At 45.8% G+C, this 24417-nt stretch overlaps 1 protein-coding gene across 1 annotated transcript in view; it reads left to right on the forward strand.

The window, feature by feature from the left end:
• Window positions 1-24417, forward strand: part of LOC110507223 (ventricular zone-expressed PH domain-containing protein-like) — a 156891-nt gene that overhangs the window by 25001 nt on the left and 107473 nt on the right. Inside the window, exons 2-4 of the mRNA XM_036965017.1 lie at window positions 377-537; window positions 1816-2031; window positions 11301-11475. Coding sequence (XP_036820912.1) covers window positions 400-537; window positions 1816-2031; window positions 11301-11475 — 529 coding nt within the window. The 5' untranslated portion in view covers window positions 377-399. The remainder of the gene's footprint in view (window positions 1-376; window positions 538-1815; window positions 2032-11300; window positions 11476-24417) is intronic.

The raw sequence follows: 24417 nt of genomic DNA on the forward strand, positions 1-24417 counted from the left end.
TGAGGGGGGTAAATGGTTACCCTTTTAAATGAGCAAACTCACCGCTCCTGGGAGCCTCCCACACATTCATTCATGCAGCCGTCTCCTCTGCTGTGCTGATATGTGGTGGTGTTTGTCCTTGTCAGGCAGTGTCGGTGGAGCGCTCCCTAAAGTGTCACATATTAGTGTGGTGGGGAGATACACTGGTCACAGATTAACTTCATTAACCACACCTGTGGAACTACAGAGGAGAGGATTATGCCTACAAGGCTCTCTCTCTCCTACACTCTACATATTAAAACAGGAGACGCTGATAACTCATTATTAAGAACCCCTTTCTTTCTTTCTTTCTTTCTTTCTTTGCTTCTCTCTCTCTCTCCCTCTCTTTCTCTCTCAGGAGTCTGATGTGTAGCAGACACCATGCATCAGCTGTTAGGCCTGGTGCTGGGCAAGAGGGACCTGTCCCGGGCTGGAGACCTCTTCTCCCTGGAGGACTCTGAGATAGAGGACTGTCTCTCACAGGCCCTGGAGGAAATCAAGGCTATCTCCTGCTCCCCTGTGAGTACACAAGCACACGCACGCACACACACACACACACACACACACACACACACACACACACACACACACACACACACACACACACACGCATGCACCCATACACACGCATCCATGCACACACAAATAGATGACTGTCTCTTTGAATCACTAGAGGTCCAAGCTACCTATTGCTCTCCTGTGAGTTTCCTATGCAAGCACACAAACATGCACACATGCAAAGCCACGTTCAGACACACACACACACACACACACACACACACACACACACACACACACACACACACACACACACACACACACACGCACGCACGCAGACATGGCATCACCTCACCAAACACACCTGTCATTTCCATGCTGACTGCACACTCCCATTGGGATAGCAGCTTATGGCAGGTGTGTCTCTTGGGACTGTTCCCTGGGATAACAGATATGATACGATTCTCATCACTCCAGGGCCCACATGTCCTCATTTCCCATCCAACACAGTCAGTCTCTCAGTCATCATCAATCTAACCCAACAGCTTATTCAGACACTGTCTAGATGGGGCCATAGTTTGAATGTCTGAACATTTCCACCTCAACATGGAAAAAGTCAAGAGTATTTTTCCTTTGATAATTTGAGTGTCAAGGGAAAGCTAACACCAAAAGGTATGGCAGCCTTGAGGCTTGGGTCTGTATGTTAGATTCCTAAATAGAGTAAAACTCACAGGCGACTAGTGAAGCTCAAACCAAGTTTATTCACCTACTGGGTCTCACAGCTGCATAAGACAAAGACATGTTTACACAAACCCATATATGTATACCTTCCTGCCATGCCGAGTCTCCTCCTTACACATCTGGATAGCCAACACATCTCTGTTGCGAGACAAGATTTTAGCGATGCCTGTTCTTTCTCACTTCATCTGAGATGACCTCGGCCCAAATTCCTCACTCACCCCCAACTCACGGCTGTCCTGTTGACTTGTACCAGATGTTAGCCCTTCTCCTCACCGTAGGATACCTGATGTGTAACAATAACATGTTCTGACAGAATGTGAACTTCCTGCATCCCCCTCTCTCACTCAGTAGATTTCCATACCCTCGGTTCTAATATTATAACATGAACGAGGATATTTCATATTTCAAGTTTAGAAGTTAGTACCCAACATGTGTTAGATAGCTTTCAGGTTGACTGCATTTGAAACTATATTAAAAACAAGCATGCTCTTTCCTCATTGTTCCTTGATCATGTTTGGCTGATCTGTACTTGTCTCCCCTCGGATTTGCTGACTGCAGGACTACCTGACCAATGACAATGACCAGGCTGTGGTGGAGATCTGCATCACGCGTATCACCACAGCAATCAGGGAGACACGGTCCATCGAGCGCCATGGGGGGGCACTGGTGGGTCTGTGGGAGTCCTGTCTGGAACACAACCTCACCCCCCAGGGTAAAGACGAAGACACACCCCATGCCAAGATAGCCTCTGACATCACCAGCTGTATTCTGCAGGTACACTACACCACACACACACACACACACACACACACACACACACACACACACACACACACACACACACACACACACACACACACACACACACACACACACACACACACACACAGAATACCCCTGTATCAAGATCGGACAGGTCTGGGCACACATGCATCCAAATATATCCAGGGATCCTGAGTGGCGCAGAGGTCTAAGGCACTGCATCACAGTGCTTGAGGTGTAACTACATTTTCCCAGGCTGTGTCACCAGCTAAACCTGAAATGCTTTTTCAACCGCCTTGAAGGAGTTCCCACATATGCTGAGCACTTGTTTGCTGCTTTTCCTTCACACTGCGGTGCAGCTCATCCCAAACCAGCTCATTTGGGTTGAGGTTGGGTGATTGTGGAGGCCAGGTCATCTGATGCAGCACTCCATCACTCTTCTTGTTGGTCAAATAGCCCTTACACATCCAGGAGGTGAGTTGGGTCATTGTCCTGTTGAAAAACAAATGATGTCCCACTAAGCGCGAACCAGATGGGATGGCGTATCGCTGCAGAATGCTGTAGTAGCCATGCTGGTTAAGTGTGCCAATATGCCATCCCACAGGGTTTGTGCTTAGTGGGACTATGATTTGTTTTTCAACAGGACAATGACCCAACACACCTCCAGGCTGTGTAAGTGCTATTTGACCAAGAAGGAGAGTGATGGAGTGCTGCATCAGATCATTTGGCCTCCACAATCACCCAACCTCAACCCAATTGAGATGATTTGGGGTGAGTTGGACTGCAGAGTGAAGGAAAAGCAACCAACATGTCATGTTGTGTCTTGTTTCTGTCCTTTCCTTTCACCCTGTCTCCCTCTGCTGGTCGTACTAGGTTACCGTTTCTGTCCCTCTTTCCCCCAGCTGTTCCTTGTCTTCTCTGACTACCTCATTCACCCCTTTTCCCACCTGTTCCCTTTTTCCCTCTGATTAGGTCCCTATATCTCTCTCTGTTTCTGCTCCTGTCTTTGTCGGATTCTTGTTTGTGTGTCTCATGCCTGAACCAGACTATCATCGTGTTTGCTGCAACCTTGTCCTGTCCTGTCGGAATCTACCTGTCCATCTGAGCCCACGTGTGTTCATCATTAAAGAAACTCTGTTTGTTAATTCGCTTTTGGGTCCTCATTCACGCACCTGACAGAAGAATCCGACCAAGAATGGACCCAGCGACTTCGGATCCTCTCCACTCAGCCGTCGAGATCCAGGGAGCGATGCTAGGCAGACACGAGCAGGAATTGTCTGCTGCTCGACATGCCGTTGAGACCCTGGCCACCCAAGTCTCCAACCTCACAGAACAGGTTCACCATCTCCGCCTCGATCCACCGGCCACTTCCAGGGCTTTCGAATCTCCGGAGCCCAGAATCAATAACCCGCCGTGTTACTCTGGGGAGCCCACTGAATGCCGCTCGTTCCTCACCCAGTGTGATATTGTGTTTTCTCTCCAGCCCAACACTTACGCCAGGAGCACTGCTCGTGTCGCCTACGTCATATCTCTCCTTACTGGACGGGCTCGTGAGTGGGGCACGGCAATCTGGGAGGCAAGGGCTGAGTGTACTAACCAGTATCAGGACTTTAAGGAGGAGATGATACGGGTTTTTGATCGATCTGTTTTTGGGGAGGAGGCTTCCAGGGCCCTGTCTTCCCTATGTCAAGGTAATCGATCCATAACAGACTACTCTATTGAGTTTCGCACTCTTGCTGCCTCCAGTGGCTGGAACGAGCCGGCTTTGCTCGCTCGTTTTCTGGAGGGTCTCCGCGCAGAGGTAAAGGATGAGATTCTCTCCCGGGAGGTTCCTTCCAGCGTGGATTCCTTGATTGAACTCGCTATTCGCATTGAGCGACGGGTTGATCTTCGTCACCGAGCTCGTGGAAAGGAGCTCGCGTTCTCCGTTGCCCCCCTCTCCGCATCACTACCATCTTCCTCTGCCGGCTCGGGAGCTGAGCCTATGCAGCTGGGAGGTATCCGCATCTCGACTAAGGAGAGGGAACGGAGAATCACCAACCGCCTCTGTCTCTATTGCGGTTCTGCTGGTCATTTTGTCACTTCATGTCCAGTAAAAGCCAGAGCTCATCAGTAAGCGGAGGGCTACTGGTGAGCGCTACTACTCCTGTCTCTCCTTCAAGATCCTGCACTACCTTGTCGGTTCGTCAGCTTCCTGCAGTGCCTTAATAGACTCTGGGGCGGAGGGCTGTTTTATGGACGAGACCTGGGCTCGGGAACATGACATTCCTCTCAGACAGTTAAGGGAGCCCACGGCCTTGTTCGCCCTGGATGGTAGTCCTCTCCCCAGGATTCAGCGTGAGACGCTACCTTTAACCCTCACTGTTTCTGGTAATCATAGCGAAACCATTTCTTTTTTAATTTTTCGTTCACCTTTTACACCTGTTGTTTTGGGCCATCCCTGGCTAGTTTGTCATAATCCTTCCATTAATTGGTCTAGTAATTCTATCCTCTCCTGGAACGTCTCTTGTCATGTGAAATGTTTAATGTCTGCTATCCCTCCTGTTTCCTCTGTCTCTTCTTCACAGGAGGAGCCTGGTGATTTGACAGGGGTGCCGGAGGAATATCACGATCTGCGCACGGTGTTCAGTCGGTCCAGGGCCACCTCTCTTCCTCCACACCGGTCGTATGATTGTAGTATTGATCTCCTTCCGGGAACCACTCCCCCCCGGGGTAGACTATACTCTCTGTCGGCTCCCGAACGTAAGGCTCTCGAAGATTATTTGTCTGTAGCTCTTGACGCCGGTACCATAGTCCCCTCCTCCTCTCCCGCCGGAGCGGGGGTTTTTTTTGTCAAGAAGAAGGACGGGTCTCTGCGCCCCTGCATAGATTATCGAGGGCTGAATGACATAACAGTGAAGAATCGTTATCCGCTTCCTCTTATGTCTTCAGCCTTCGAGATCCTGCAGGGAGCCAGGTTTTTCACTAAGTTGGACCTTCGTAACGCTTACCATCTCGTGCGCATCAGGGAGGGGGACGAGTGGAAGACGGCGTTTAACACTCCGTTAGGGCACTTTGAATACCGGGTTCTTCCTTTCGGCCTCGCTAACGCTCCAGCTGTCTTTCAGGCATTAGTCAATGATGTCCTGAGAGACATGCTGAACATCTTTGTTTTCGTTTACCTTGACGATATCCTGATTTTTTCACCGTCACTCCAGATTCATGTTCAGCACGTTCGACGTGTCCTCCAGCGCCTTTTAGAGAATTGTCTTTTTGTGAAGGCTGAGAAGTGCACTTTTCATGCCTCCTCCGTCACATTTCTCGGTTCTGTTATTTCCGCTGAAGGCATTAAGATGGATCCCGCTAAGGTCCAAGCTGTCATTGATTGGCCCGTCCCTAAGTCACGCGTCGAGCTGCAGCGCTTTCTCGGCTTCGCGAACTTCTATCGTCGTTTCATCCGTAATTTCGGTCAGGTGGCAGCTCCTCTCACAGCCCTTACTTCTGTCAAGACGTGCTTTAAGTGGTCCGTTTCCGCCCAGGGAGCTTTTGATCTCCTCAAGAATCGTTTTACATCCGCTCCTATCCTTGTTACACCTGACGTCTCTAGACAGTTCGTTGTCGAGGTTGACGCGTCAGAGGTGGGCGTGGGAGCCATTCTTTCTCAGCGCTCCCTCTCTGACGACAAGGTCCACCCATGCGCGTATTTTTCTCATCGCCTGTCGCCGTCGGAACGTAACTATGATGTGGGAAACCGCAAACTGCTCGCCATCCGGTTAGCCCTAGGCGAATGGCGACAGTGGTTGGAGGGGGCGACCGTTCCTTTTGTCGTTTGGACTGACCATAGGAACCTTGAGTACATCCGTTCTGGATGAATGCGCGTCAGGCGCGTTGGGCGCTGTTTTTCGCTCGTTTCGAGTTCGTGATTTCTTATCGTCCGGGCTCTAAGAACACCAAGCCTGATGCTTTATCTCGTCTCTTCAGTTCTTCAGTAGCCTCCACTGACCCCGAGGGGATTCTCCCTGAGGGGCGTGTTGTCGGGTTGACTGTCTGGGAATTGAGAGGCAGGTAAAGCAAGCGCTCACTCACACTCCGTCGCCGCGCGCTTGTCCTAGGAACCTTCTTTTCGTTCCCGTTCCTACTCGTCTGGCCGTTCTTCAGTGGGCTCACTCTGCCAAGTTAGCCGGCCACCCTGGCGTTCGGGGTACGCTTGCTTCCATTCGCCAGCGTTTTTGGTGGCCCACCCGGGAGCATGACACGCGTCGTTTCGTGGCTGCTTGTTCGGTCTGCGCGCAGACTAAGTCCGGTAACTCCCCTCCTGCCGGCCGTCTCAGGCCGCTTCCCATTCCCTCTCGACCGTGGTCTCACATCGCCTTAGATTTTGTCACCGGACTGCCTTCGTCAGCGGGGAAGACTGTTATTCTTACGGTTGTCGATAGGTTCTCTAAGGCGGCTCATTTCATTCCCCTTGCTAAGCTTCCTTCTGCTAAAGAGACGGCACAAATCATCATCGAGAATGTTTTCAGAATTCATGGCCTTCCGTCAGACGTCGTTTCGGACAGAGGTCCGCAATTCACGTCTCAATTTTGGAGGGAGTTTTGCCGTTTGATTGGGGCTTCCGTCAGTCTCTCTTCCGGCTTTCACCCCCAGTCTAACGGTCAAGCAGAACGGGCCAATCAGACTATTGGTCGCATCTTACGCAGTCTTTCTTTTCGCAACCCTGCGTCTTGGTCAGAACAGCTCCCCTGGGCAGAATACGCCCACAACTCGAGTCCTAGATATTGTCGCGGTCAGAGAGTTTGGCTCTCCACTCAGAACCTTCCCCTTAAGACGGCTTCTCGCAAGTTGACCCCGCGGTTCATTGGTCCGTTCCGTATTTCTCGGGTCATTAATCCTGTCGCAGTTCGACTTCTTCTTCCGCGATACCTTCGTCGCGTCCACCCGGTCTTCCATGTCTCCTGTATTAAGCCCGTTCTTCGCGCCCCCGCTCGTCTTCCCCCCCCCCCCCCCCCATCCTTGTCGAGGGCGCACCCATCTACAGGGTCCGTAGGATTTTGGACATGCGTCCTCGGGGCCGTGGTCACCAGTACCTCGTAGATTGGGAGGGGTACGGTCCTGAGGAGAGGAGTTGGGTTCCCTCTCGGGACGTGCTGGACCGTGCGCTGATCGAGGATTTCCTCCGTTGCCGCCAGGTTTCCTCCTCGAGTGCGCCAGGAGGCGCTCGGTGAGTGGGGGGGTACTGTCATGTTGTGTCTTGTTTCTGTCCTTTCCTTTCACCCTGTCTCCCTCTGCTGGTCGTACTAGGTTACCGTTTCTGTCCCTCTTTCCCCCAGCTGTTCCTTGTCTTCTCTGACTACCTCATTCACCCCTTTTCCCACCTGTTCCCTTTTTCCCTCTGATTAGGTCCCTATATCTCTCTCTGTTTCTGCTCCTGTCTTTGTCGGATTCTTGTTTGTGTGTCTCATGCCTGAACCAGACTATCATCGTGTTTGCTGCAACCTTGTCCTGTCCTGTCGGAATCTACCTGTCCATCTGAGCCCACGTGTGTTCATCATTAAAGAAACTATGTTTGTTAATTCGCTTTTGGGTCCTCATTCACGCACCTGACACAACAAGTGCTCAGCACATGTAGGAACTCCTTCAAGACTTTTGGAAAAGCATTCCAGGTGAAGCTGGTTGAGAGAATGCCAAGCGTGTGCAAAGCTGTCATCAAGGCAAAGGGTGACTACTTTGAAGAATCTAAAATATAAGAATATTTAACACTAATTTTGGTTAATACATCTGTTATTTCATAGTTTTTATGTCTTCACTATTATTCTACAATGTAGACAACAGTCAAAATAAAGAAAAACCCTTGAAATTAGTAGGTGTGTCCAAACCTTTGACTGGTTCTGTAAAGTGTGTATCCTCACATTCCTGAGACATAACCTGTATCGGCACACCTGCCTTCACATACCTGTACATGTCACATGATTTACAACACAGCAGCTATAGGCTACAGACACACAGGCAGCATACATAACATCACACCTACCTGCTCATCTGTACATGTACATGCCTACGTACAGTACAATCGCATACTGTGCATGTCCAGGTATGTGTTATCATGGTGGTAGGGACACTTCCAGGTATGTGTTATCATGGTGGTAGGGACACTTCCAGGTATGTGTTATCATGGCGGTAGGGACACTTCCAGGTATGTGTTATCATGGCGGTAGGGACACTTCCAGGTATGTGTTATCATGGTGGTAGGGACACTTCCAGGTATGTGTTATCATGGCGGTAGGGACACATCCAGGTATGTGTTATCATGGCGGTAGGGACACTTCCAGGTATGTGTTATTGTGGCGGTAGGGACACTTCCAGGTATGTGTTATCATGGCGGTAGGGACACTTCCAGGTATGTGTTATCATGGCAGTAGGGACACTTCCAGGTATGTGTTATTGTGGTGGTAGGGACACTTCCAGGTATGTGTTATCATGGTGGTAGGGACACTTCCACATATGTGTTATCATGGCGGTAGGGACACTTCCAGGTATGTGTTATCATGGTGGTAGGGACACTTCCAGGTATGTGTTATCATGGTGTTAGGGACACTTCCAGGTATGTGTTATCATGGCGGTAGGGACATGTCCAGGTATGTGTTATCATGGCGGTAGGGACACTTCCAGGTATGTGTTATCATGGCGGTAGGGACACTTCCAGGTATGTGTTATCATGGCGGTAGGGACACTTCCAGGTATGTGTTATCATGGTGGTAGGGACACTTCCACGTATGTGTTATCATGGCGGTAGGGACACTTCCAGGTATGTGTTATCATGGCGGTAGGGACACTTCCAGGTATGTGTTATCATGGTGGTAGGGACACTTCCAGGTATGTGTTATCATGGTGTTAGGGACACTTCCAGGTATGTGTTATCATGGTGTTAGGGACACTTCCAGGTATGTGTTATCATGGTGTTAGGGACACTTCCAGGTATGTGTTATCATGGTGGTAGGGACACTTCCAGGTATGTGTTATCATGGTGGTAGGGACACTTCCAGGTATGTGTTATCATGGTGGTAGGGACACTTCCAGGTATGTGTTATCATGGCAGTAGGGACATGTCCAGGTATGTGTTATGAGTTCGGTAGGGACGTTCTTGTGGTGCACAGTAGTGGTCGACCGATTAATCGGAATGGCTGATTAATTAGGGACGATTTCAAGTTTTCATAACAATAGGTGATCGTCATTTTTGACACCATGGTTGATTACATGGCCGATTACATTGCACTCCACGAGGAGACTGCGTGGCAGGCTGACTACCTATTACGCGAGTGCAGCAAGAAGCCAAGTTAAGTTGCTAGCTAGCATTAAACATATCTTATAATTAACAATCAATCTTAACATAATCACTCGTTAACTACACATGGTTTATGTTATTACTAGTTTATCTAGCTTGTCCTGCGTTGCATATAATTGATGAGGTGCCTGTTAATTTCTCATCGAATCACAGCCTACTTCGCCAAACGGGTGATGATTTAACAAGCTCCTTGTCTGGTTAGTCTTCATTAGTGAGCTCCATGTCTGGTTAGTCTTCATTAGTGAGCACCTTGTCTGGTTAGTCTTCATCAGTGAGCTCCTTGTCTGGTTAGTCTTCATTAGTGAGCTCCATGTCTGGTTAGTCTTCATTAGTGAGCTCCATGTCTGGTTAGTCTTCATTAGTGAGCACCTTGTCTGGTTAGTCTTCATTAGTGAGCTCCATGTCTGGTTAGTCTTCATTAGTTAGCTCCTTGTCTGGTTAGTCTTCATTAGTGAGCTCCATGTCTGTTTAGTCTTCATTAGTGAGCACCTTGTCTGGTTAGTCTTCATTAGTGAGCTCCTTGTCTGGTTAGTCTTCATTAGTGAGCACCTTATATGGTTAGTCTTCCTTAGTGAGCTTCTTGTCTGTTCTGGAGTTTGAGTCTGATGGCTGAACTCCTCTGAGTCTCTGGATGAGCTCCTTTAATCTGAGAGCAGCCTGATATTACAGTGACTCACTCTAATAGGACTGTGCATGGCTGTGCGTCTGTGTGTGTGTGTGTGTGTGTGTGTGAGTGTGTGTGTGTGTTGGTTCCTCATATCAACAGAGAGAGGACGGTGCTGTTGTTTTTAGTAAGACTCTTGGACGTGCAGTGAGACAGCCTTGCCTGCACTGCCACCTGTTGGAAGTACAGAAGTATGACACTTTTCTAGCCATAAATATGAGGTGAGCATTAATCCCTTATAACAACACTGTACTGTAGCTCATCAGCTCTAATGGTAATACACCATGTGTTTTATAGTATAGTTGTTTTCTGATAGAATATAATATAGTTGTTTGGGTATGTTTCAGTGTTTGTCTTATGGCGATAGAAGATAGTAGCTCAGTGGTCACCAAATCGGGTTTTGGTCGCCTTCAGACCATAGGACTCATGCATTGACTCACACAACTGATTTTAAAAAGTCTGGATACAATGTAGTTCTTCAGGAGAAAAGTTGGACAGTACTTTTGCCTATTTCTAGCCCTTCTAAATGTTCCCAAACCATCCCCTTGGGGGCGCTAGTGGATGTTAAGTTAGGCCCTGGGACACCACTGTCTACATGCAGAGAAACATACACTCTCCCCTTGAGCTCAGAAATGAGTCTTTATGTAAAGAGAGCCATCTGTTTATCCTCCGTTCTGTTCTGATCTATTCTGTTCTATTCTATTATGTTCCCTTAAATTGTCCATGTGCATCACTGTAGGCCCTAAATAGGATGGACACACACACACACACACACACACATACACACACACACACACACACACACACACTTTGAGATCTGTGATGTAACTGGTGAGAACGTCTATGGTCTACTCTAGTCCATTATTCAGATCAGCACATTCTGATCTGTTATTGTTACTCAGATACCGTGGTTCTAATGTCCCAATTGATTGGAGTGTGATACCTACATGCCGACACTGTGGCATGGTATAAACCAGAGCTGTTATAAAAGGGACCCGGGGCCACATTATATAATTGGGTACATGAGTGAATATACACTGAGTATATCAAACATTAGGAACACCTTCCTAAAATTTAGTTGCACCCCCCCCCCCACCCCTTTTGCCATCAGAACAGCCTCAATTTGTCTGGGCCTCAATTCTCTCTCTCTCTATCTCTCTCTCTCTCTCTCTCTCTCTCTCTCTCTCTCTCTCTCTCTCTCTCTCTCTCTCTCTCACACACATACACACACAATCTCTGTCTCTCTCACACAATCTCTGTCTTTGTCTCTCTTCTCCCTGTCTCTCTCTCCTACAGAACTACAGTCGTCCCCCAGTGATGGCTCTAGCAGTGCCGGTGGCAGTGAGGTTTCTGCAGAGAGGCAACAGAGAGCTCAGTAGAAACATGTCCAGTTATCTCTCTCTGGCTGCCATGGCTAAGGCTGAACTACTGGCAGAACACACAGAGGCTATCACCTGCAGCGTGCTGGGAGGTAGGACACACACACACGGACACATACACACACACACACTCGCACACTTGCACACACACGCACACAAACACAGAGGCTAATACCTGCATCGTGCTGGGAGGGAGGACACGCACACACAGACACATACACACACGTCCGTGCACACGCACGCACACGCACGCACGCACGCACACACACACACACACACACACACACACACACACACACTCGCACACTTGCACACACACACACACACACAGAGCCTATTACCTGCATCGTCATGCTGATTGAATTCGAATAACAGACTGGAAGCTTCAAAAGGAGGGTGGTGCTTGGAATCATTGTTCTTCCTCTGTCAACCATGGTTACCTGCAAGGAAACACGTGCCATCATTGCTTTGCACAAAAAGGGCTTAGCAGGCAGGGATATTGCCGACTGCTGAGGACTAGGGTAAAGTAATTTTCTCTGATGAATCTCCTTTCCGATTGTTTGGGGCATCCGGAAAAAAGCTTGTCCGGAGAAGACAAGGTGAGCACTACCATCAGTCTTGTGTCATGCCGACAGTAAAGCATCCTGAGACCATTCATGTGTGGGGTTGCTTCTCAGCCAAGGGAGTGGGCTCACTCACAATTTTGCCTAAGAACACAGCCATGAATAAAGAATGTACCAACTAGAGGCCGACCGATTATGACTTTTCAACGCCGATACTGATACCGATTATTGGAGGACCAAAACAAAAGCCGATACCGATTAATCGGACGATTTTTTAAATGTATTTGTAATAATGATAATTACAACAATACTGAATGAACACTTATTTTAACTTAATATAATACATCAATACAAATCAAGTTAGCCTCAAATAAATAATGAAACATGTTCAATTTGGAAGAAGAAAGTAAAAGTGCAATATGTGCCATGTAAAAAAGCTAACGTTTTAGTTCCTTGCTCAGAACATGAGAACATATGAAAGCTGGTGGTTCCTTTTAACATGAGACTTCAATACTCCAAGGTAAGAGGTTTTAGGTTGTAGTTAACATAGTATTTATAGCACTATTTCTCTCTATACCATTTGTATTCCATATACCTTTGACTATTGGATGTTCTTATAGGCACTTTAGTATTGCCAGTGTAACAGTACAGTATATTGCGCTGTTTATGACTTCAAGCCTATCAACTCCCGAGATTAGGCTGGTGTAACTGATGTGAAATGGCTAGCTAGATAGCTGCGAGCCTGCCTGCTGCTTACGAGCCTGCCTGCTGCTGCCTACCATCGCTCAGTCAGACTGCTCTATCAAATATCAAATCATAGACTTAATTATAACATTATAACACACAGAAATACGAGCCTTTGGTCATTAATATGGTCGAATCCGGAAACTATCATTTCGAAAACAAAACTTTTATTATTATCGCATTTACCCTGACTCTGCGTGCAATGAACGCAAGAGAAGTGACACAATTTCACCTGGTTAATATTGCCTGCTAACCTGGATTTCTTTTAGCTAAATATGCAGGTTTAAAAATATATACTTCTGTGTATTGATTTTAAGAAAGGCATTGATGTTTATGGTTAGGTACATGTTGGAGCAACGACAGTCCTTTTTCCATGAATGCGCACCGCATCGATTATATGCAACGCAGGACACACTAGATAAACTAGTAATATCATCAACCATGTGTAGTTAACTAGTGATTATGATTGAATGATTGTTTTTTATAAGATAAGTTTAATGCTAGCTAGCAACTTACCTTGGCATCTTACTGCATTCGCGTAACAGGCAGGCTCCTCGTGGTGTGCAATGAGAGGCAGGTGGTTAGAGCGTTGGACTAGTTAACTGTAAGGTTGCAAGATTGAATCCCCGAGCTGACAAGGTAAAAATCTGTCGTTCTGCCCCTGAACAAGGCAGTTAACCCACCGTTCCTAGGCCGTCATTGAAAATAAGAATGTGTTCTTAACTGACTTGCCTAGTTACATAAAGGTAAAAAATAAATAAATACAATTTTAAAAAATGGGCCAAATCGGTGTCCAAAAATACCGATTTCCGATTGTTATGAAAACTTGAAATCGGCCATTCCGATTAATCGGTCGACCTCTAGTACCAACACATCCTCCGAGAGCAAGTTCTCCCAACCATCCAGGAACAGTTTGGTGACGAACAATGCCTTTTCCAGCATAGTGGAGCACCTTGCCATATGGCATATGGCAACTAAGTGGCTTGGGGAACAAAATATCGATATGTTGGGTCCATGGCCAGGAAACTCCCCAGACCATAATCTCTTTGAGAACTTGTGGTAAATCCTCAAGAGGCGGGTGGACAAACAAAACCCACAAATTCTGACAAACTCCAAGCATTGATTATGCAATAATGGGCTGCCATCAGTCAGGATGTGGCCCAGAAGTTAATTGCAGCATGCCACGGCGGATTGCAGAGGTCTTGAAAAAGAAGGGTCAACACTGCAAATATTGACTCTTTGCATAAACTTCATGTAATTGTCAATAAAATCCTTTAACATTTGAAATGCTTGTAATTATGCTTCAGTATTCCATAGTAACATCTGACAAAAATATCTAAAGACACTGAAGCGGCAAACTTTGTGGAAATTAATATTTGTCATTCTCAAAACTTTTGGCCACAACTATACCCACACACACAGACGCATTTAGTATTTCACACTTACAGATAGACATGTTCCACAACCATCGAGGGATGTGATTGTTTCTGTTTTGTTAAAGGGAAACCTCCCCTATGTTAAATAATCTGACAGGGTATCAGTGTTCCTGATCAGAGGATCTTGGCTGAGATCAGTTTAAAGAGACAGACTGGTGTCTGTTTTTTCATTCCTTGCCCAATACACAATTCAGTCATATTAATAAAATAATATCAGAGGAGGCAGTTGAAAGAGTTGATCAGTTTGTGTCATGTCTCACTTGCCCTTTCATTCCTCAGGCCAGACAGAGCAGCATGGCTTCCAGCCTGACTGTGGGTTCGAGCTGAGGGATCACTCTTAAGTGGCCCTCAGATCTGTGGCTTAGGTTTACAGGCCCACCCCTGGCTACAGCTGAACACAGCTGTCTCATGTTTCAGAGCTGGAAGGCTCCCAACAGGCTGTGTAGCCCGGGCCCCATTGCCCTGGATAGATAAGGATCTCCCAGCAGCGCTGTAGCCATTACTCCCTATATAAGACTCAGGAGAGAGAGTCAGGGAGGTGTGTGTGTGTGTGTGTGTGTGTGTGTGTGTGTGTGTGTGTGTGTGTGTGTGTGTGCGTGCGTGCGTGCGTGCGTGCGTGCGTGCGTGCGTGCGTGCGTGCGTGGTAGAGGGGTAGTGGAGGTTTCATAAGGACCCGAGCGGTCCAGTCTCATTTAGACTGTTTGTGCAGGTTCATATGAATGTTTCTATTATACTTTTGGGTTGAGGTCATCCAGTGGACTACACTGATAAAACTGAAGAGGTACACCATTTTTTTCGTGATATCCAATTGGTAGTTACAGTTTTGGTCCATTGCTGCAACTCCCATACGGACTCGGGAGAGGCGAAGGTCAAGAGCCGTGCGTTTGCTGAAACACTACCCTGCCAAGCCACACTGCCCACTTAACCCGGAAGCCGGGCGCCAGTTGGACGGTGTTTCTTCCGACACATTGGTGCGGCCGGCTTCCGCCCACCACAGGGGTTGCTAGAGCGCGTTGGGCCAAGGCCGAACCCTCCCCTAACCCGGACGATGCTGGGCCAATTGTACGCCGCCTCATGGGTCTCCCGGTCTCTGCAAGATGCGATACAGCCCGGGATCAAACCCGGAACTGTTGTGATGCCTTTAGCACTGCGATGCAGTGCCTTAGACCGCTGCGCCACTCGGGAGGCCTGAAGAGGTACACTTTTAGAAAAAAAGGTGCTCTCTCGAACCTAAAAGGGTTCTTCAGCTGTCCCCATAGGATAATCCTTTGAATAACCATTTTTTTGGTTCCAGGTAGAACCTTTTCCACAGAGGTAGTAGTAGTAGCAGAAGTAGTTGTAGTAGTCGTAGTAGCAGTAGTCATAGTCGTAGTAGTAGCAGTAGTAGTAGTAGTAGTAGTAGTAATAGTCGTAGTAGTAGTCGTAGTAGTAGTAGTCATAGCAGTAGTAGTAGTAGTAGCAGAAGTAGTCGTAGTAGCAGTAGTAGTCGTAGTAGTCGTAGTAGTAGCAGAAGTAGTAGCAGTAATAGTAGTTGCAGTCGTTGTAGTAGTAGTAGTAGTAGTAGTAGTAGCAGCAGTAGTAGTCGTCTTCGTCGTCGTATTAGCATTTATATTATTATTAGTAGTAGCAGTAGTAGTAGTAGTAGTAGGAGTAGTCATAGTAGTAGTAGCAGATGCAGTAGTAGTAGTAGTCGTCGTCCTCATTGTAGTCGTATTAGCATTTATATTATTAGTAGTAGTAGCAGTAGCAGTTGTAGTATTGTTATTATTATTATTAGTAGTAGTAATATTAGTTGTTGTCGTAGCAGTAGTAGTAGGTGTAGTAGTAGTGCTAGTAGTCATCCTCGTCGTAGTAGTATTAGCATTTATATTATTATTAGTAGTAGCAGTAGTAGTAGCAGTGGTAGCAGTAGCAGTAGCTGTAGTAGTAGTCGTAGTAGTAGTAGCAGAAGCAGTAGTAGTAGTAATAGCAGTAGTAGTAGTAGATGTTGTAGTAGTGTTAGTAGTAGCAGTAGTAGTAGTAGTAGCAGTAGTAGTAGTAGTTGTAGCAGTAGTAGTAGTGTAACGGATGAGAAACGGCTAGCTTAGTTAGCGGTGCGCGCTAAATAGCATTTCAATCGGTGACGTCACTTGCTCTGAGACCTTGAAGTAGTAGTTCCCCTTGCTCTGCAAGGGCCGCGGCTTTTGTGGAGCGATGGGTAACGATGCTTCGAGGGTGACTGTTGTTAATGTGTGCAGAGGGTCCCTGGTTCGCGCCCGGGTATGGGCGAGGGGACGGTCTAAAGTTATACTGTTACATTGGTGACAGCGGTGGGATCCGTAGCAGTAGTAGTCATAGTAGTAGGAGTAGTAGCATTTATATTATTATTAGTAGTAGTAGTAGTCATAGTAGTAGCAGCAGTAGTAGTACAGTGCCTTGCGAAAGTATTCGGCCCCCTTGAACTTTGCGACCTTTTGCCACATTTCAGGCTTCAAACATAAAGATATAAAAATGTATTTTTTTTATGAAGAATCAACAACAAGTGAGACACAATCATGAAGTGGAACGACATTTATTGGATATTTCAAACTTTTTTAACAAATCAAAAACTGAAAAATTGGGCGTGCAAAATTATTCAGCCCCTTTACTTTCAGTGCAGCAAACTCTCTCCAGAAGTTCAGTGAGGATCTCTGAATGATCCAATGTTGACCTAAATGACTAATGATGATAAATACAATCCACCTGTGTGTAATCAAGTCTCCGTATAAATGCACCTGCACTGTGATAGTCTCAGAGGTCCGTCAAAAGCGCAGAGAGCATCATGAAGAACAAGGAAGACACCAGGCAGGTCCGAGATACTGTTGTGAAGAAGTTTAAAGCCGGATTTGGATACAAAAAGATTTCCCAAGCTTTAAACATCCCAAGGAGCACTGTGCAAGCGATAATATTGAAATGGAAGGAGTATCAGACCACTGCAAATCTACCAAGACCTGGCCGTCCCTCTAAACTTTCAGCTCATACAAGGAGAAGACTGATCAGAGATGCAGCCAAGAGGCCCATGATCACTCTGGATGAACTGCAGAGATCTACAGCTGAGGTGGGAGACTCTGTCCATAGGACAACAATCAGTCGTATATTGCACAAATCTGGCCTTTATGGAAGAGTGGCAAGAAGAAAGCCATTTCTTAAAGATATCCATAAAAAGTGTTGTTTAAAGTTTGCCACAAGCCACCTGGGAGACACACCAAACATGTGGAAGAAGGTGCTCTGGTCAGATGAAACCAAAATTGAACTTTTTGGCAACAATGCAAAACGTTATGTTTGGCGTAAAAGCAACACAGCTGAACACACCATCCCCACTGTCAAACATGGTGGTGGCAGCATCATGGTTTGGGCCTGCTTTTCTTCAGCAGGGACAGGGAAGATGGTTAACATTGATGGGAAGATGGATGGAGCCAAATACAGGACCATTCTGGAAGAAAACCTGATGGAGTCTGCAAAAGACCTGAGACTGGGACGGATATTTGTCTTCCAACAAGACAATGATCCAAAACATAAAGCAAAATCTACAATGGAATGGTTCAAAAATAAACATATCCAGGTGTTAGAATGGCCAAGTCAAAGTCCAGACCTGAATCCAATCGAGAATCTGTGGAAAGAACTGAAAACTGCTGTTCACAAATGCTCTCCATCCAACCTCACTGAGCTCGAGCTGTTTTGCAAGGAGGAATGGGAAAAAATGTCAGTCTCTCGATGTGCAAAACTGATAGAGACATACCCCAAGCGACTTACAGCTGTGGCGCTACAAAAGTAGCGCTACAAAAGGTGGCGCTACAAAGTATTAACTTAAGGGGGCTGAATAATTTTGCACGCCCAATTTTTCAGTTTTTGATTTGTTAAAAAAGTTTGAAATATCCAATAAATGTCGTTCCACTTCATGATTGTGTCCCACTTGTTGTTGATTCTTCACAATAAAATACAGTTTTATATTGTTATGTTTGAAGCCTGAAATGTGGCAAAAGGTCGCAAAGTTCAAGGGGGCAGAATACTTTCGCAAGGCACTGTAGTAGTAGTAGTAGTCGTCCTCGTCATAGTCGTATTAGCATTTATATTAATATTAGTAGTAGTAGTAGTAGTATTGTTATTATTATTAGTAGTAGTTGTAGTAGTAGTAATATTAGTTGTCGTCGTAGTAGTAGTAGCAGTTGCAGTATTAGTAGCAGTAGCAGTACTAGTAGTAGTAGCAGTAGTAGTAGTAGCAGTAGCAGCAGTAGTAGTAGTAGTAGTAGTAGCAGTAGCAGCAGTAGTAGTAGTTGTAGTAGTCGTCCTCGTCGTAGTCGTATTAGCATTTATATTATTATTAGTAGTAGCAGTAGTAGTAGTAGTAGTAGCAGTAGCTGTAGTAGTAGTTGTAGTAGTAGTAGTAGTACTAGCATAATTAGTTGTAACAGTAGTATTAGCAGTAGCAGTAGTAGTAGTACTAGTAGATGTGGTAGTAGTAGTAGTAGTGTTAGTAATGGCAGCAGTAGCAGTAGTAGTAGCACTAGTAGATGTAGTAGTGGTAGTAGTACCAGTAGATGTAGTAGTAGTGTTAATAGTAATACTAGTAGCATTATTATGGTAGTGGGTGAGCCTACATTTTCCTGGGAACAGATGGTTTTCATTATAACTTTGTAGATAAGCTCTGACTTTGAAGATAAGCTCACCTAAAGCTGTTTTTTTCTGAAGCTGGTTATTACATACTAAAACATACATAGTAATAAATCACTGATAGGTACTAAGGACATCAGCTTTGAGGAGCACTAAGTAAGATGCCTAGTTAGGGGGCTCTTTTCCACGCTCCCTTAGGGTTTGTCATTATGTTGCCTCCTCCAGGATCCCAGTTGGAGCACCTTGTTACCCTCTTAAACATGGTTAGACCTCGTTAGTGGTTTTCCTCAGGGATCGTCATTAGTTTTGCTCATTAGGGATCTGTTTAACCCCCCAGGCCTCAAACCCTCTAGTGGAGCCTGAGTGATGACAGTTTTCCACAATTGCTGAATCTTTGGCCCATTTTTCCGAAACTCTAAACACAGAACACAAAACCACAAACACAAAATGGAAAACTCTACAAATCTCTAGCAAAAGCAAACACTGCATTCAAAACTGTTTTATCTCTTTCCAAAATGTTTTTGATGACACACACACCCATCATATGAATACATCTGTCTACCAACCAACAACACACTGATGTGCTCAACACAAAACACTACTATGAATATCCCATCAGTAGGTTTATGCCTTTTGCATTTTCAGTTTTACACTGTAACCGGTTATAAAAGATTGTTACAGTAATGTATACCTACTCAAATATACATAAATAAACACACACATGCAATACAGTAACAAAAACAGTGTCATTTATTTCCAAAATGCTGTATTTTTGAACACTTGTACAAAAATAAAAAAATGAAAGTGTCTCATTCTTTCAAAACTCTAAACAAAAAAAGACAAAAACACATGAAAAAAAAAGACATTAGGCAGCATCCTACCTCCTATTTTGGTCTGGCTCCAGCACCTCATCTACATCACAAGTGATGTTCTCCCTGGCTACACACCGGGGAAAGAATCATCTGGAGTGACGGATCCAGCCGCCGAAAGCCACCACGTCAACTTCACCACATGCATCCTCCATTGTCTGGAGAAGAGGGTTGCGTGTGAGGGGATGGCGGTCATACACCTTCCATCGCCATGCCGAGAAGAACTATTCAATTGGGTTTAGGAATGGGGAATATGGTGGGAGGTATAGAACAATACATTCTGGGTAATCGATGAACCAGTTGCGGACCAGAGCAGCACGGTGGAAACTCACGTTGTCCCAGATGACAATATACCTGGGCTGCTCTGGTCCACCCCTCTGCTCGCCTGGAATGAGGATGCCATGTAGTGTGTCCAGGAATGTGATGAGAAGGGCAGTGTTGTAGGGACCAAGGTTGGCATGGTGATGGAGGACGCCTTGCTGGCTGGTGATATTCCCTCCACACTGTCCATGGACATTCACAATGGCACGGTGGTCAAAAATGTTCCGTCCCCATTCCGTTTTTGTTGGATAGGTTGAAGCCTGCCTCATCAATGTAAATATAAACGTGCTGAATTGCAGCGGCATCCAGCTCCACGACTCTCTGAAACAGACAACAAGACAATATGTGACATAGACCTAGAGCAGTCAATATGGTGAGGTACAATACACTGGATTACAGTACTGTAATGTGTCTATACAGTGCTGATATGATAGAACATTCACATTTAGTATAGTACTTGCACATATTCGCAACGCTGTTCTTTAACCCTCTCTGACTTTCGTTCAAATGCACCTTGTAGACCTGTTTCATCTGGATTCAGTTGCTCTGTAATACACGGTCCAATGTAAACAAGCCCACCTGGTGGATGTTTTTGAATATTGTGTCTGCAATTATGTGGTTCTGGATTTCTTGTAGTCTAATGGAATTGTGTGTGTGTGTTTGTTTGTGTGTGTGTGTGTGTGTGTGTGTGTGTGTGTGTGTGTGTGTGTGTGTGTGTGTGTGTGTGTGTGTTTTTCATACAGGTCTAATGACACAGGGTGTGAGTAGTCTACTACAGGGGAGGAGAACCTTTGAACAGGGCCTTTCCTGTTGTAAAGGGACTAGAAGGATCCATAGGTGTGTGTGTACGTGCCTTCAGGAGCATACGTATGTCTGACCCCCATCCTGGGCCCCCTCTCTCCAACCTCCACGACCTGTCATATGAAATCAAGCACTCAGGGTTAACCGTTTGTTTATCCTGTAAATGATCCTGGAACGTGTGTGTGAATAGCTCACACACTTCATGACCTGTACGGTCAGCTAACACTTCACACACATTATGACATTGTGTTTGTGTAACTCACCTCATCCAGCTTTAGTGTGTGGCGGCCACCTGGGTGATGCAATGCACCGTGGCCATGTTGTGAACACCATTTTGTGAACACTCATCACATAATCAATTACTGCCGTGCTAAGGTAAATGACTCCTGTACAGTATTAACATATCCCCTCTTATCGAACCGTTCAACTCTTTTTATGTTCTCACGTACCTAATCCTCTTTTGTGAAATGACCGCAATGATCCTCCTCCATTTCGTCCTTCCCTTGACCAGATTTGATGCATTAATGGAAACCATATTGTGCTAGACCAATCACCCGCAGCGTAGGCAGTTGCACTCCTGCCCTGGAGAGTCTCAGTGGTGTTGTGGCAGCTGAGGCACTTCCTGCTTTGGGGGGTCTGTTCTCCGGGCTCAAGTATAAACACTGCCACGGTCCAAAGCTGAGAGTGGGTAACAGGCCAGTCCAACACACGTACACATGCACATACACACACACACACACACACACACACAACCACACACAGTTACATAACAGCGTATTGGGAAATGGCTCTTGACACCCCCCAGTTAAAACTGGCATGGTTAAGTCTCATGTTTTATTGGTTTGGTGTGCCTGCTGCTGTGAGTCAGCTAGTGCTGGTGATTTACTGTATATTATCTGTGTTTAAGGCATTTTAACATACCCTATGTCAAGTTCAAATGTAGTTTTATTGAGTTTTATCGTTTTATTTTGCACTTTTTGGCACATCCACCGTGTGCTTTGCTACTCTGGATAAATATTTGGGGGACGGGGACGGGGGGATGGGGGGTGGAAAAAGAGGAAGAGGGGAGAGGGAGACATATAGGGCACAGGAAGTGGTGAGAGAGTTGAGGGAGAAAGGGAGAGGAGAGTAGACAACTCTGGCTCTCCATTAAACAGAGACTCTCCATTGTTTTAGCTGGAATAGAGCATTTTACCTTTATTTAACTAGGCAAGTCAGTTAAGAACAAATTCTTATTTTCAATGACGGCCTAGGAACAGTGGGTTAACTGCATGTTCAGGGGCAGAACGACAGATTTGTACCTTGTCAGCTCGGGGGTTTGAACTTCCGGATACTAGTCCAATGCTCTAACCACTAGGCTACCCTGCCGACCCAATGGAGAGAGAGAGACTGAAAGAGACAATGAAAGAGAGACAGGGAGACAAAGATGGAGATAAGTAAGATGCCTAGTTAGGAGACAGAGATGGAGATATATATAATACTGTATATATACAGTACCAGTCAAAAGTTTGGACAAATCTACTCATTCTATGGTTTTTCTTTATGTCAAAGACTGCAGAGTGAAATAAAAGCAGCCAACAAGTGCTCAGCATTTGTGTGAACTCATTCAAGAGTTGGAAAAACATTCCAGGTGACTACCTCATTAAACTGGTTGAGAGAATGCAAAGCTGTCATCAAGGCAAAGGGTGGCTACTTTGAATAATATATTTTGCTTTGTTTAACATTTTTTTGGTTACTACATGATTCCATATGTGTTATTTCATAGTTTGATGTCTTCACTCTTATTCTACAATGTAGAAAATAGTTAAAATAAAGAAAAACTATTGAATAAGTAGGTGTGTCCAAACTTTTGACTGGTAATGTATATACAGTCGTGGCTAAAAGTTTTGAGAATGACACAAATATACATTTCCACAAAGTTTGCTGCTTCAGTGTCTTGAGATATTTTTGTCAGATGTTACTATGGAATACTGAAGTATAATTACAAGCATTTCATAAGTGTCAAAGGCTTTTAATGACATTACATGAAGTTTATGCAAAGAGTCAATATTTGCAGTGTTGACCCTTCTTTTTCAAGACCTCTGCAATCCGCCGTGGCATGCTGCAATTAACTTCTGGGCCACATCCTGACTGATGGCAGCCCATTCTTGCATAATCAATGCTTGGAGTTTGTCAGAATTTGTGGGTTTTTGTTTGTCCACCTGCCTCTTGAGGATTGACCACAAGTTCTCAATGGGATTATGATCTGGGGAGTTTCCTGGCCATGGACCCAAAATATCAATGTTTTGTTCCCCAAGCCACTTAGTTGCCATATGCCATATGGCAAGGTGCTCCATCATGCTGGAAAAGGCATTGTTCGTCACCAAACTGTTCCTGGATGGTTAGGAGAAGTTGCTCTCGGAGGATGTGTTGGTACCATTCTTTATTCATGGCTGTGTTCTTGGGCAAAATTGTGAGTGAGCCCACTCCCTTGGCTGAGAAGCAACCCCACACATGAATGGTCTCAGGATGCTTTACTGTTGGCATGACACAGGACTGATGGTAGCGTTCACCTTGCGTTCACAAGCTTTTTTTCCAGATGCCCCAAACAATCGGAAAGGAGATTCATCAAATTATGGTGGAAAATAAGTATTTGGTCACCTAAAAACAAGCAAGATTTCTGGCTCTCACAGACCTGTAACTTCTTCTTTAAGAGGCCCCTCTGTCCTCCACTCATTACCTGTATTAATGGCACCTGTTTGAACTTGTTATCAGTATAAAAAACACCTGTCCACAACCTCAAAGAGTCACACTCCAAACTCCACTATGGCCAAGACCAAAGAACTGTCAAAGGACACCAGAAACAAAATTGTAGACCGGCACCAGGCTGGGAAGACTGAATCTGCAATAGGTAAGCAGCTTGGTTTGAAGAAATCAACTGTGGGAGCAATTATTTGGAAATGGAAGACATACAAGACCACTGATAATCTCCTTCGATATGGGGCTCCATGCAAGATCTCACCCCGTGGGGTCAAAATGATCACAATAATGGTGAGCACTAGGGGGGACCTAGTGAATGACCTGCAGAGAGCTGGGACCAAAGTAACAAAGCCTACCATTAGTAACACACTACGCCGCCAGGGACTCAAATCCTGCAGTGCCAGACGTGTTCCCCCGCTTAAGCCAGTACATGTCCAGGCCCGTCTGAAGTTTGCTAGAGAGCTTTTGGATGATCCAGAAGAAGATTGGGAGAATGTCATATGGTCAGATGAAACCAAAATATAACTTTTTGGTAAAAACTCAACTCGTCGTGTTTGGAGGACAAAGAATGCTGAGTTGCATCCAAAGAACACCATACCTACTATGAAGCATGGGGGTGGAAACAGGATGCTTTGGGGCTGTTTTTCTGCGAAGGGACCAGGACGACTGATCCGTGTAAAGGAAATAATGAATGGGGCTATGTATCGTGAGATTTTGAGTGAAAACCTCCTTCCATCAGCAAGGGCATTGAAGATGAAACGTGGCTGGGTCTTTCAGCATGACAATGATCCCAAACACACCGCCCGGGCAACGAAGGAGTGGCTTCGTAAGAAGCATTTCAAGGTCCTGGAGTGGCCTAGCCAGTCTCCAGATCTCAATCCCATAGAAAATCTTTGGAGGGAGTTGAAAGTCTGTGTTGCCCAGCAACAGCC

Source organism: Oncorhynchus mykiss, chromosome 27, assembly GCF_013265735.2.
Source record: "Oncorhynchus mykiss isolate Arlee chromosome 27, USDA_OmykA_1.1, whole genome shotgun sequence".
NCBI classification, from domain to species: domain Eukaryota; kingdom Metazoa; phylum Chordata; class Actinopteri; order Salmoniformes; family Salmonidae; genus Oncorhynchus; species Oncorhynchus mykiss.